General features: G+C 40.8%; 1 protein-coding gene across 3 annotated transcripts in view; it reads left to right on the top strand.

Moving 5' to 3' along the window:
- TRIM8 (tripartite motif containing 8) overlaps positions 1–13,891 on the top strand; it is a 74,541-nt gene that overhangs the window by 53,891 nt on the left and 6,759 nt on the right. For all 3 annotated transcript variants that reach the window (XM_077258661.1, XM_077258662.1, XM_077258663.1), the window contains exons 3-4: positions 7,281–7,376; positions 13,063–13,296. In XM_077258661.1, the coding sequence (XP_077114776.1) occupies positions 7,281–7,376; positions 13,063–13,296 (330 nt within the window). The remainder of the gene's footprint in view (positions 1–7,280; positions 7,377–13,062; positions 13,297–13,891) is intronic.

The following is a 13,891-nucleotide window of genomic DNA, read 5'->3' as shown; positions in this document are numbered from 1 at the left end:
TAGCAACCAATCACACCGCAGAATTCATTTTTTCAGAGCAGTTGAAGAGATGAAAGCCGAGCCCTGATTGGTTGCCATGTGCAACAACAAGGCACCTTCTTATGTGTCAGGTTTGATAAATGCGGCCTACTTGTTTCCTGTCATCCTCGTGAAATTGTTTTGCACTGCTAACCACAAATACTGCGCAAACCTACTTTATTTCTAGTTTTTAGAATCTATAACTTAATGGGTCCTGGTAATAAAATCCTTTACGTGCGCTTTGTTTTTAATACTTGTATCTGCTATAAACAGAGATACACATTTAGTAAGATATATTTTGCTGCGACAACAACATTTCCAGTCTACTAATTGAAGAAAATAACGTGGCGTTCCTCATGTGAAATTCTTATTTTCTGAATGCCATTGGAAGGAAATGAGAATTTAATGTTTAAGATTTTAAGAATAATATGAGATTAACAGTTAAAATATCTTTCATATCCCCAGTAGCTGTTAAAAGTGTATTTTATTCTGAAACACCCCAGGGGGTCAGTGGGGATTCGACCGCTGGGATCCTAATCGATAAGCAGAATGGGGAACTTTTATCGCCTTTAGAATGGAGCCTTCGTTCCCTAAGGGGCTGCCGAACGCTGCACTCAGCTTATTCCGCCAGCCCATAGACAATGAATAGAGCAAATATCAGGCATTTGACCTGCTGCTCCATCTGTTACTCTATTTGGTACACAGATTAAAATTTCCAGTTGGGAATAAATATTTCCCTTTCTGCCATTCGGTACCAGTGGTCAGCCCCTCACCAATCAGTAAGTTATCACCAATCCTGAGGATAGATGATGACTTATTTTCACTTGACACCCCCTTTCTGATTCATGTAGACCGGACGAGAATCAGTGAATGAGCGTTCATAAGATTATCAGCAGGGCTGTGGAGTCGGTAATCCAAACCTCCGACTCCGACTCCTCAATTTCCATGACACCAACTCCCGACTCCACCAAAATGGGCTCCAACTCTGCGACTCCGACTACACAGCCCTGCCAGGACTGTGGAGTTGGTAAGCCAAACCTCCAACTCTGACTCCTCAATTTCCATGGCACCGACTCCACCAAAATGGGCTCTGACTCCGACTCCATGGCTCCGACTCCAACAAAATGGGCTCCAACTCCACAACTCCGACTCCACAGCCCTGTCAGGACTGTGGAGTTGGTAAGCCAAACCTCCGACTCCTCAATTTCCATGACACCGACTCTGACTCCACCAAAATGGGCTCCAACTCCACGACTCTGACTCCACAGCCCTGAATTTCAGCCCTTGTCTATAGCTGAAGAACTTAGGCCCTGTTCACATTCAGTTTTTTTTGTCACCATTTGGCAAATACTTTAAAATGGAGATTGTGAGAGATGCCTCATAGTGGCATCCTTCAAGTAGTTGTTCTTATCTTGGCATTGGCTACATCGGGAATAGCAATGGGAATAACTTCCAAGTGCTGCTCATATCAGATAGGGTTTTGGAGATTAATGGCAGTTATGAAAACAACATAGCACATCGAGCGTGGCGAACATTATTCCTTGAAATGAAATAGCTTAGTTTTCTGTTCTATTCCTTACTCTTCTCCTTTGTGACATAAGGTGGAATACTGGCATGGCGGAAGGCCAAAAGTTTACTCTTTTGGCCTTCATCTGACCAATGGAGTCCTATGGACATATACAGTGTGTAAGCCAGGAACTTTCATGGCGTACAGATTAAATGTAACAAAAAAAAACAACTGATGTAAATGGGACATAACTATAAAAACAGACCAAAATAGTGGATACGTATTGCTGTATCATCAGGCCTTTATAAGACACCGCTTTTTATTTACGTGGATGAAAAAAAAGATGACTCGCAGGAAAAATGACCCTTAATGGGATACCGTTTGCTCGATCTAGGGTGAGTAAACAAATCGCCCTTACTGATGTCGGAACACTGAAGACATCCAAGGGAAGGATGCCCCTGTGAGGGTAGCCAAGGTGCGTTGTGTGTCTGAACATATTTCAGATTTTCACAAGCAGAAAACAAAGATCTAAACAAAGGAAGAAAGAAATTGAAATTCAAAGTGAAGGTAGCAGGGCTTGTTTAACATTTTAGTTTTTAGTTCTTTAAACATTCTAAGTGAGTATTATTTCTTTTCATCAGATAGAGAATAAATAAATTTTACTGGATATAGATCTATATAATTATAGATTTTTAAGCAGCACATAAATTGCTCAATAATTCTCTGACGGTGGTTTCATTTCAAGGTGCTAACATATTGATAGTGTTATTTCAGGAACATTTTAAATGCCACAACGCACACACCTAATCGGCTTATTACTGATTTAGTTCTGGGTATATCATTTGATTTCTGGTGATCCCCCTCCTACACACAATGCTCGCATTGCGTGATGCCTGGCATTTCGTGGGTGGACGCATTCACTGTTTTATTATTAGTCAGTTATGTGCTGAATAATATACTGTAGATACTTTAATGCCTGAAGGTTACTTTACTTTTCCAATAACCCTAAGACTACTTATTCTAAAACATAGAATCCCTCAGCTTCTCATTTCTTATTCTGCACATTTTCATAATATGCTAAATAATAATTAAATTTGAAGGAAATATTATGTTATTGCTGGGTGAATGAAATCTCTGAAGCCAGGTGGCCTGTGCTCCCGTAATCTTGCTTCTGGCCCCTAATTATTCTAAATAAGTAATGGGATCACATATTTCCTGGGTTCGTAATACAGTAAGTCATACTGGCTTTGAAACTGGTCTGAGTGGCTTCTTAATTGTATATTGTTTTGTCTGATTCTTAGTTACTGTCTCCAGAACACTTGAACTAATAAGTTTTAAAAGAAAATGTTAGCTCGAGTTCACTCCGCCAGACGTGCGGCACTTAACCTCCGATCAACTACCTGTTTTCAGATCGGTGGTCATTTAATAGCCTATTTACGCTCATAGATTAGTAATAGCGCGTTCTATACTCATAAACTCGCATTGTTCTCGGCAGCACAAGTCCTGTGTACACAGGATGATATGCTGTCGAGAACAATGCTCTTTTAAGGAATCCAAATAGATCAGCAGCAGCCAGTTTACACCTCTTGGTTTTTGAGACGATAGCATTCCAATGAACGCTGGTTCCTGATAATCGTGAAGCGTAAATGCACCTTTAGACTGAGAACTTTGAACACTTTGTGCACTAATGTGATAAATATTCGCCACATCTCCAGCAATTACATTATAATACACGTGATTTCCCTGAATAATGTAGTGACGACATCAGATCTGCATTGTTCAGATCATCTGAACCAGTGATGTGAACTTTATGTTATCTACAAGTATTGGCATCAGTTGATCATTCAGGTTTCATTCATGTAATATCTACAGAACTTTCTTTTTTAACTTTTTTATTTTTCATATCCAAGCACATTTGTCATGGGAGGAAAAGATACCAATCATGACTCAAAAGGCGTAAGGCCACCATAACCGTTAGCTGTGTTCATAAGTCAAACAATTATTTGTCAACGGTCCAAACACATCACATGCTACCGATATTTGGCCAACGGATCGGCCACTATTGGATTTTTGGGGGCTGATGATGTAGCTAGTGCTGAACATTATCTGAAAACTATCTGATCATTTGCTTCAAAGAACCAGCCAATAATCATGTGGTATGGTCAAAATAGCCCATTTTATTTGAGTTTTATCTAGTGTGTTTGTGGGCTCCCTCTCATTGCGCATAAGTGTTAACCCCGATCTCTAGATGAAATTTTGGATTGTTTGGATTGGATTGTTGGATTGTACTTAACAGACCAATGAGGACCCTGGTGAAATGTGATGTCCTGAAAGGATATAACTACAGAGTCGGACATCATGGTTTGCTTATGTGCTAAGATTTCTCTAAATATATACTATTTTAGTAAAATGCATTAAGGTGCACAACGGATATATTGAATAATTGGAATAATTTGACCAAAATTCGTTTTATTCGTGATAACTTTGATTTCGTGTTAATAACTCCTTTGCTATCGCTGGACCATTTACTGCCATTACAAAGGGCTCAAAGCTGGTATTTGATTACATATTTTCTCTAATTCCTCCTCTTTGTACTGTCCTACTGCCCTAATTCTATTGAAGTTAGTCAAGTTTTCCTGTGTCTTCAAGGGAGTAGCATCTGGTATGTAGGGTGGAGTGACCTGAAATGTTGACCCTGAGAATATTATTACAGATCCTCCTCGGAATCAGTCGTGGGCATTGTGATGTGACAGACTTTGGCTCCAGCTGAAGTTGATGCTGAACCATGATCATGACTGCTTTTTTTTGTGACCGGTCATGACTTAGACCCAATTCAATAGGAGATAAAAAAGTAAAATAAAGAATTTATGTTTAGATAAAATCATTTCCATCCATAATACTGATATTAATGTCTATGCAAACACAAATATTTACCGTAAATAGGAAATTACATTTTTCAGATACTCGAACATGGTGCCCAAGTGGTTCGTCTTGACACTACTCTTTTTTTTCTGAGATTTTTATTGTTTTGTCTCGTTGTATTATTACAATCCATAGATTGGTATAAGGATGGTTATTTTCTTTCTATTAAGGATTACTGGGTTACATTGGGATCTTGGATTCATATTCATATCTTGCTTAATATGGATGTATTAGGGTATGTGCACACGTTCAGGATTTCTTGCAGAAATTTCCTGAAGAAAACCGGAAATTTTCTGCAAGAAATCCGCATTTTTTTTTTTGCGTTTTTTTTCCGTTTTTTTCGCGTTTTTTTAGCATTTTGCAAGCATAATTAGCTTGCAGAATGCTAAAGTTTTCCAAGCGATCTGTAGCATCGCTTGGAAAACTGACTGACAGGTTGGTCACACTTGTCAAACATAGCGTTTGACAAGTGTGACCAACTTTTTACTATAGATGCTGCTTTTGCAGCATCTATAGTAAAAGATAGAATGTTTAAAAATAATAAAAAAAATAAAAAAATGCTTATACTCACCCAGACATCTCCTCAGCGGCGTCCGTTCCTCTTCCTATAGCTGGTGTGTGCGCACAGGACCTTCCGTGACGTCATCGGCAGGTCTTTCACCGCACACCAGCTACAGGAACCGAAGCGACAGCATGCAGTGGAGGCGGGAAGACATCGAGGGTGAGTATATCACTATTTTTTATTTTAATTCTTATTTTTTGACCAATTATATGGTGCCCAGTGCGTGGAGGAGAGTCTCCTCTCCTCCACCCTGGGTACCAACCGCACATAATCTGCTTACTTCCCGCATCGTGGGCACAGCCCCGTGCGGGAAGTAAGCAGATCAATGGACCCCTAGGTGTGCAGAATCCCCTGCAATTCCGCATTTTAATGAACATGTTGCTTTTTTTTCCGCGATGCGATTTTTTCGCGGAAAAAAAGGCTACATTTGCACAAAAAATGCGGAATACACTTAAAATAATAGGAGGCATATGTAAGCGTTTTTTTCGCGTTTTTATCACGTTTTTATAGCGAAAAAACGCGAAAAAAGCGCGAAAAATACTTAACGTGTGCACATGGCCTTAAAGTCCAATTCTGGTGATAAAATTTTCTGTCAGTTTATCCCTACTAAAATGCACAAATTATACCTATACTTACCTATTTTTCCAACAATTCAGGGGATACAAGTGTTGTATGAGTTGACCAATACACGTTTTAATTTGAAGGCCAGATAGCTTTTGGCTGAGTAAGCGGTAGGTCGACAACTATCTTCTCCACTCGCCCCGATATACAAAAGTGCTCAAATCAGCCTAGCCCTTCTGAATTCTTAATGATAGAGATGTTACCAGACTCCTTCAAAGAGAACAAAAGCAATGGCCATTGGATGATGTCGTGGAAGAGTTAGGATTCCCCCATACACATTAGACTCTTGGCTGATCTTCCGATATTGGTGGTTTCGGCTGACTTTGGTCTAATGCATATGGAGACCTTTAACCATGTGGAGGCTAACTAATCTGATGTCCACAAGAGCAAGGACAGTGTCATTACTTTGTACAGTGCAGTCTAATTTCAGTGCTTCTAAATTTCCGCCTAGAGGTATTAGATCAATGTATGTTTTTTGTATGTGCCATCCATTTCTTTTTCTACAGTTATATCTTAAAAAAAGGAATATGCCATCAGAAGTTAACCTTTTTTAAATCAAGTTTTTGTGTTAAATGTGTTTTTTTAAAATATTGAAAATGAGAATATAAAATAAAAAAGTTAGAAATCTTTCCGTTTTCACACTGGCTACTGGGGCTATTCTAGATTTGTATTTCCTGTTCTAAATTTATAAGTCCTGTTCTTTCAGGAAATTCACTTGTGCGTTACCAACAACAGACTGACTCAGACCTTATCATTCGCGTTGAAGCATCTAATGAGCATGTGCAAAGGTCATTGTGAAGGCAGTGGGAAAACGGGGAGCTTTGACATCACCTATCATCATTGGTGGATCCTGTGCTATCTACTGTGTATAGCGGTGTCATCTGTCATAGTCATAGTAATCCAGTCTCTGATGATAAGCACATTGAAAACTCTTCCTGAAAGGAAAGTAACGATCATGATAGGAAAAAAATATTTGCCAATTTTTTTTTTTATTCATGTAGCACTAACGCTTGATTAAGGAATTTTCTGATTAAATGTTCCTTTTAAGAACTTATATGAATGTTTGTTGGGTTTTTTATGGGTCCCCACTTGTGAAATAGACTTATTTTACTCTTGGGCAGTCATAGATCAGGCACTGTACTGAATGCTGTAGTAGGAGAAAAAAGTAGGGACTGTGCCTTTCTATAAAGCCTCGGACGCTGTGTGATCTAACAATGGGTCCGTAATTGCTGTTTTAGCTACTTTCTAAATCTTGCTTCAGAGTAAAGAAAGGGATAATTGTTTAGCTCAATTTACCAGTTTTTCCATCAGTTGGGTAAGCAGTCATAAGATCCTTTTCTGGTAATAGTGAATGAAGTAACCACCTCGTAATTTCACACCCCTTTTCTCATACATTGAACCTTTCCATCAGCTTGTGGCTTAACGACTCCTCAAGTCTGCCCCCATATTTAACGTGCCACGTTGTGACTCACTTGGCTGGGCATCAGTTCTTGTAAGCCACGGCTATAGCAAACATGAGCTAATCTAGTAATACTTTTATAAGGTAAAACTGTTGTATGCTTTTGTATGTTAATTCTCTGCTTTGGACTCAAATATTTGACGAAAGTGTCTTCCCTTATTTTAGTAAAATTTGTAATATTTGATTTGCAGAAAATGCTCATGAAACAGCAAGATCGCCTGGAGGAGCGGGAACAGGATATAGAGGATCAGCTGTACAAACTGGAATCAGACAAGAGATTAGTGGAGGTGAGTACAATTCTGATTGAGCCTTGGTCATAACGCAAACATACTGTGGAGGTGCAAAACTTGACTACAGCCTCCAAAACCTGTCAGGTTTATCATACACTTTAGATGGATCCACCTATATGTTCCCATACACCGGAGCATTCGTTCTGCCGAGTGCTCCTACTTTATCTGAGAGAGCAGCTGCCAGACATCTTTGGTGGCTGCTTATCTCTTAGAGAACAAAAGAATAGGTAAGTCTGAAATCAGACATCCCAAGATCCTTAAATCCTTCGACAACATCTCTCAGGTGGCCCCATATACTGCACATTAGACTGTCAGTCGAACCCGTTAATATTGGGGCCTTGTTTTCAACAAATATTTTTGATTATTAATAAAACAAATTACTAAAATATGTTCCCTGTTTACAAAATGGCATCTTGGTTTTGGCAACATGGCTTCACAGCACTACGCTGATGCCTAAGATCTTCCAAATTCCGACTATTCAAATGATGCCTAAAGGTACACATTGTTTTAAGGCTATTTTGCCAAGGTTGTTCAGCAGATCGAGATTTCTTAAAAACAGTATGTGGGCCCTATGTAGTCCAATAGCTAATCATGCACAACTCTACCTGCTTTGTAGGTAAAAATGGGCCCCCTACCCTCTTGGGCCCCTGTGTGGCTGCACAGCTTGCAGCAATGTTATGTCCGCCCTGCTCTGAGGTCTCCTAGGCCTGTATCCAACCCATTTCAAAGCTCTTTAATGCAAACATAGCATTAGTAACGTCAAACAGATGGTAACTGGTTTGTCTCATACACTAATTGTACAGTATACTAAGAGATTTTTGTCTTTCTCTATTTCTATCACTAAACAGATTCACTCAAAAATGTTAGCTGCGCTGCATTCCCTGCTTTGGCTTTTATACTGGCTTTTAAAGGCTGTTCTATACACATCCAGTGGATCACTTAAATTTGGCAGGCAGAAATAAGAATTGTATCAAATCGATTTGCTCATCTTTAACAGACGCTAATAAAAATCTATGGAAATTGTGATTTGCTCAGTTGCCTTTATAATCCCATATAATCCTTGTTATTGAATCCAGACTCATTAATCCTGCTGGGTGTGGTAATCATAAAACTTTTCACTTCCTTGTGAATAACATGGATTATATTCTGATTTGTTGCAAATTCTTCATGTAGGATCGTGAATGCTTCCATGTAACTGTTGATAATCTAATAGTTATCTAATGGGGTCTGTTCATTTGCAGCAGAAAGGGTCGTACCTTGGCCTTCTTGATCCTGAATTTCTTATATTGCTTTTTTTCTATGCTGCATTGGCTTCTCCTTTTTATTATTTTATATATAGTAAAAAATTAAACTGTGCTTGATGAATTCAGTATGTCTAGGTATTGCTCTTTCCTTGACCACAGACCAGACTTCTCAAACCACACCGATATTCACAAAAAAAATCTTAAAGGATAATTTATAATAAGAAATGTAGGCTTTAATTTCCTCTTTTATTTGAGCAGTCTCCTTATTATTTTCATTGTTTAGATCATCATCCTTCATTATCATTTGTAATTTGACAGCAGTTTAGAGCAGCAGACTATTATCTCCAGGAACAGAAATGGGGCATCAGCAAATTTACTATTTAAATGAATGCGAATTGGGGAAAGGCAATTAATTTAAGCTGTCACTGGCTCACTGAGGTGATTGGAATCATTGGCGTTAATGCTGGAAAGTATTTGCAGTGTCTGATGAGCAGCTGAACTTACAGTCCAGCAAAATGCAACTTCTAGGCTACCCCCAAATTCATCAGTGACAAAAAATGTCCATTCCTAGACTATAGGATGACTTGTTGTAAAGGGACTCTGTCAGGACAGAATGACTGTTCAAACCAAGCTCAGTGCACCCTTGGCATGGCCACACATTTAAGTGCACCTTCCCATCTGCTTGTTTTCCCTCAATCTCTACTCCCACCACCTTCCTTTGATTGACAGCTCTGGCTTTGTAGAGCCAGAGAAGGGTAGTGACAGATGGATGTTTGGCCATGCCGAGGGTGCTCCGAGCGCCTGTACTTTGGTTGAACAGTCATTCTTTGCTGGCAGATTGGTTCAAATGTGGACATGGTTACCGTACTTATCAGCATATGACATGTTCCCATTCTGTATTTTAAGATTTATAGTGTCTTCTGATGGGGGATGGAAGGTGGTAAACAGGGCTACTACAGTGGGCTACTCAAATGCGTTAGATAAAAAAAATCCTGGAAATAATTCTAATTATTAGTTGAATTTTAGATTTTATATCTTTTTGACCTGTTTTCAGTAGGTCTGTACTTTCCTATAGGGTCATATAGAGATGTTTTTTTCTGTTGCATTTTGTATGATCCCTACTGGCTATAATACAGAGGCTTTCTCCCCTAGAAGAAATGATTGACTACGAGGCACTATAAGGAGACAACGGTAATGTGCCGGAGCTGCTGGGAATTGGAGACTCTATGAATGTGGAGCGCCTCCAGACGCAGGACCGCGGGGTACTCGGTACCGGGCCTCTCTGTCTCGGTTCTGGGGTTGTCACGGTGGCTAGACCCGGTCCGTGACCCTGCTAAGGGGTGTCCAATGAAAGATGTGATGATGGTGCGTGGTGTAGGTCGCGATGAATAACGAGGACACCAGGTTGCAGTCTCTTTACCTCTTTACTGAAGGCTTCAGGGTCCTCAATCCAGAGCACTGCTAACAGGGCTGGCTGAGACCGGCCGGTCCGAAGGCACATCCAGAGTTCCCTTTGCAGGTGGAAATCAGTGCCTACCTTCTAGCGCCTGTGTGTTGTAGTACCTCCCTGCTGAGCACCACGGGATGGTCCTCACAACTGTTGTGTCTGTTTCTGATGTTCTCTCTCACAACTCGTATCTATTCTGATGTTCTTTCTCCGTCCCCCAGATGATATGGATAGGACGCACCCGTATGACGGGTCCCTAGCGTCGCCCCTCTCCCACAATTGCCCCCTATGTCTGCTTAGGTGATTTAGGTGAGACAGCCAACCTAGAATTAACTGTCCTGCCGCTGTTTGAAGTATTGCTTGGAGCCTAATACTTCCTCGGCGTTCCGGCCACCGGCTACGCGCCTCAGTAAGATGTTGCCTCGATCTTACGGCACGACTCCTACTGGCTTTATCTCCTTTTTGCTGCGATCTCGTTTCTCACTTCTCCACAATAAACCTCGCTTCTTTTCCTTTCTTAGGATGCCACCGCATTCGAGTGCAGGCGCGGCTCCATAACGTTCTGTTCTGTTCGCTAGGCCACTGTCAGGATCCCACCCCTGACAGAGACCCCCCTGAATCTTCCCCTGCAACACCCTCTGCCACAGGGTGTTGCCTGGATCCAACCCAGTCAGCTTCTGACTAACTTCCTATCCAGCCCCCAGTTTTACCAGATTGTTAGGAGTGGCCTAATACATAGTACCCTTTGCTCCCCCTGGTGGCCAGAATGTGAAGTGTAAAGTGTGACTGTGATACCTGTTCAGGTGAACTCCTTAAGTGCCATCAGACGTACCATCACTCCCCTTAGCGGCGGAGCGTCAGTACTGCAACGACCAGGACTCTGGGACGCTGCACTTGCAACTCCGCCATGTGTGTGCCTTATGGTTTGTTCACACACACCAATGCTGACCCTAGCACCACTCCAGTATTTTTTTTATTTTACCGCTGGAGTGGTGCCACTAATCCACATTCCCTTCATCTAGTAACATAGTTACCAGCCGCCATCTTCATCTGTTATCGGCGCCACTCCGGTTGTTCTTCTGCAGGTTGTGAGCTGCCCAATCACTCTAATGCTTCTTGGGCGATCCAGAAATCACAGCTCAATGTAAGTCTATGAGAGGCAGAATAAGGGTCTCATAGACTAACACTGAGAGCTTGTGACTGTTACCTCTGACTTCTGGTCACAAGATGGCGGGTTGGGATCAGAGCAGGGCCAGGAAGAGCTGAAGACAGCAGCTGGTAAGTATAATACTAGGGTCAGGGAACTTAGATTAATGGCACCACTCCAGGGCTGAAATTTAAAAAAAACTGCTACATTAGTGCTTTAAATTATTTTTTAGATAGTATAAACTTAGACTGGACCGTCTGAAAATGCGCTAAATTTATCAAAGTGGTTCATGTTGTTGCTAAATTTGGTGCATTTTCAGACCGTAGTCTAAGTTTATCATCTAATAGTTGTCCTTCTTTGGTACTTTAAATTTCACATTAAATTATGGAGCACGGGATTGCAGTTTAGACTTCAACTTTTTCTACACTCACTTTTCAATAATCCATACTTCCGGTTTGTTTAAAACGCATATTAAATGTGGTACAAGGCATATAAAACAGTTTCTGAGTCAAATTAAGTGACAATCTACAGGGTGGGCCATTTATATGGATACTCCTGGGTGGACCATTTATAAAGATACATCCAAAATGGCCGACTTCAAAATGGCCTCCATGGTCACCACCCATCTTGAAAAGTTTTCCCCCTCCCATATACTAGTGTGCCACAAACAGGAAGTTGATATCACCAACCATTCCCATTTTATTTAGGTGTATCCATATACATGGCCCACCCAGGTGTATCCATATAAATGGCCCACCCTGTACATTGAGTGCATGTCAGTGGGGTTTCAGCAACCCTAATTCACATCCAATGGAAAATTTCAGTGGAGATTTTTCTCCACATTGCAGAAAAAAATTGGCTGCTGAAGTCAGTAGCATGCTACTTCTCTCCACGATTTCCGCACAGAAAAGCAAGAATTAGCCACATTGAATACCAGTGGGGCTAAACCTTGTACAGATCAATCTTGTATTTGTGCTGTGGAAAATGCCCATGTTGGATTTTAGCGCCCACTTATTAACATACCTTGTTCGTCACAGTGTATAAAAAGAGTCTTCTATAGTCAAATGTCTCCTCGATAAAATGTCTTTTTTGATCAAATTTTTATTTGCAAAACTTTTCATGCAAAAATAACAAAAAATAAAATCCATAAACCAACAGCTCAACCCACCCTGACTTTCCTCTATGGGACTGCATGAGATAGACAAGTGCTGTGCTCTCTGGCAGTCTCATAGACAATGAATGGGCCTGGGCAAGCTCACACCTGAAGGATGAACTTCAAAGTCCTCGGTGGGAGATTTAGTGTTGGGGACCCTCAGCAATCAGCAAGTTCTCACCGATCCTTTGGTTATGTGATAACGTGCTAAGATGAGAATGATCCTTCAAGGGAGTGTGTCATTCATAAGTGACATATTGTTTAAGTCAGATATTTGTGTTAAATGCCTTTTTTTTTGCAAGTGTCGGTTATGTTTTTTCCCCACCATATTAGAATCTTTATTAAAAAATTAAAGTTAGAAACTTTACAATTTTCACACTGGCTACTGGGGCTTTTATAGACTTAAAGTCCACATGTACATTAGTCACAATGAACATTCTCAGAACTATCTTTTATATTGAGACCAGGGGCGTACCATCCAACCTATCAGTAGTTATATTCTGGCCTCCCAATAAAAATGCGGTGAAGTTGCTGTAATAGCGCACCATGAGCATAATTACACATTTTAGTGATTTTTTTCATAGTCATCAAATAATGCGCTGTTGTAGTCAACATCTAACTTTAGCCTAACTGAAAAAAAATGTTCTCATGATGACATCTCTCACTGTTGTATCCGGTCTTTAATTTCTCAGGAGAAGGTAAACCAGCTGAAAGATGAGGTTCGGCAGCAGTACGAGAGACTGCACCAGATTCTGGATGAAGACATGAGGAAAACAATGGATATTTTGGATAAGGCTCAGGCCAAGTTCTGCAATGAGAATGCAGCCCAGGTTCTGCAGCTGAACGAACGTATGCAAGAGGCCAAAAAGCTCTTGAGCTCTGTGCAGGTCATGTTCGACAAAACAGAGGACATTAACTTCATGAAGGTGAGTGACACGTCAATTATAGATGTCAAGGGGATCATGTCAGGGTGGTGATCTTTACCGATCTTTGCCAGTTAGGGATGCTGCTGCTGGAGTCCAGAAATTTGGATCTGGACCATTACCAATGCCATATGCCAAAGGCAGTAAGCGCCTCCTTACACATTAGACTAATGTCAGCTGAACCTGCCGAAATTGACGGTTTGGCTGACGATCTAATGTGTGTAGGGTCGGGAGAAATGTTGATCGCGCATGTCCGATTTTAGACTGCCGATCGCGTTCTCCTTGAGATATGCTGACGTATTAGACTTCTCATGGAAAACACAGGAGCGCTGGGCCGAGAATGTCCCCTACTTCCCACCCATTAAACAACAAAAAAATGAGAAATGAAACATGTTCATTTTGATCCAAGTCACTCATCAAACTCACAAATGCAAGTCCATAGGTCCGTGAAAATCTTGGACAGCACAAGATGGTATCATAGCACTGCTCCCTTTTCATGTTTGCAAAGGGAAACTTGAAAAAACTCCATAATTTTTTTTTGCATACAAGAAAAACTGACGCATCTATCATAAATGGATGAAAACGTGGTCCACCACAC

The sequence above is a fragment of the Ranitomeya variabilis genome, chromosome 4, assembly GCF_051348905.1.
Source record: "Ranitomeya variabilis isolate aRanVar5 chromosome 4, aRanVar5.hap1, whole genome shotgun sequence".
Taxonomy (NCBI): domain Eukaryota; kingdom Metazoa; phylum Chordata; class Amphibia; order Anura; family Dendrobatidae; genus Ranitomeya; species Ranitomeya variabilis.
This window is presented reverse-complemented; position numbering and strand designations above follow the sequence as displayed.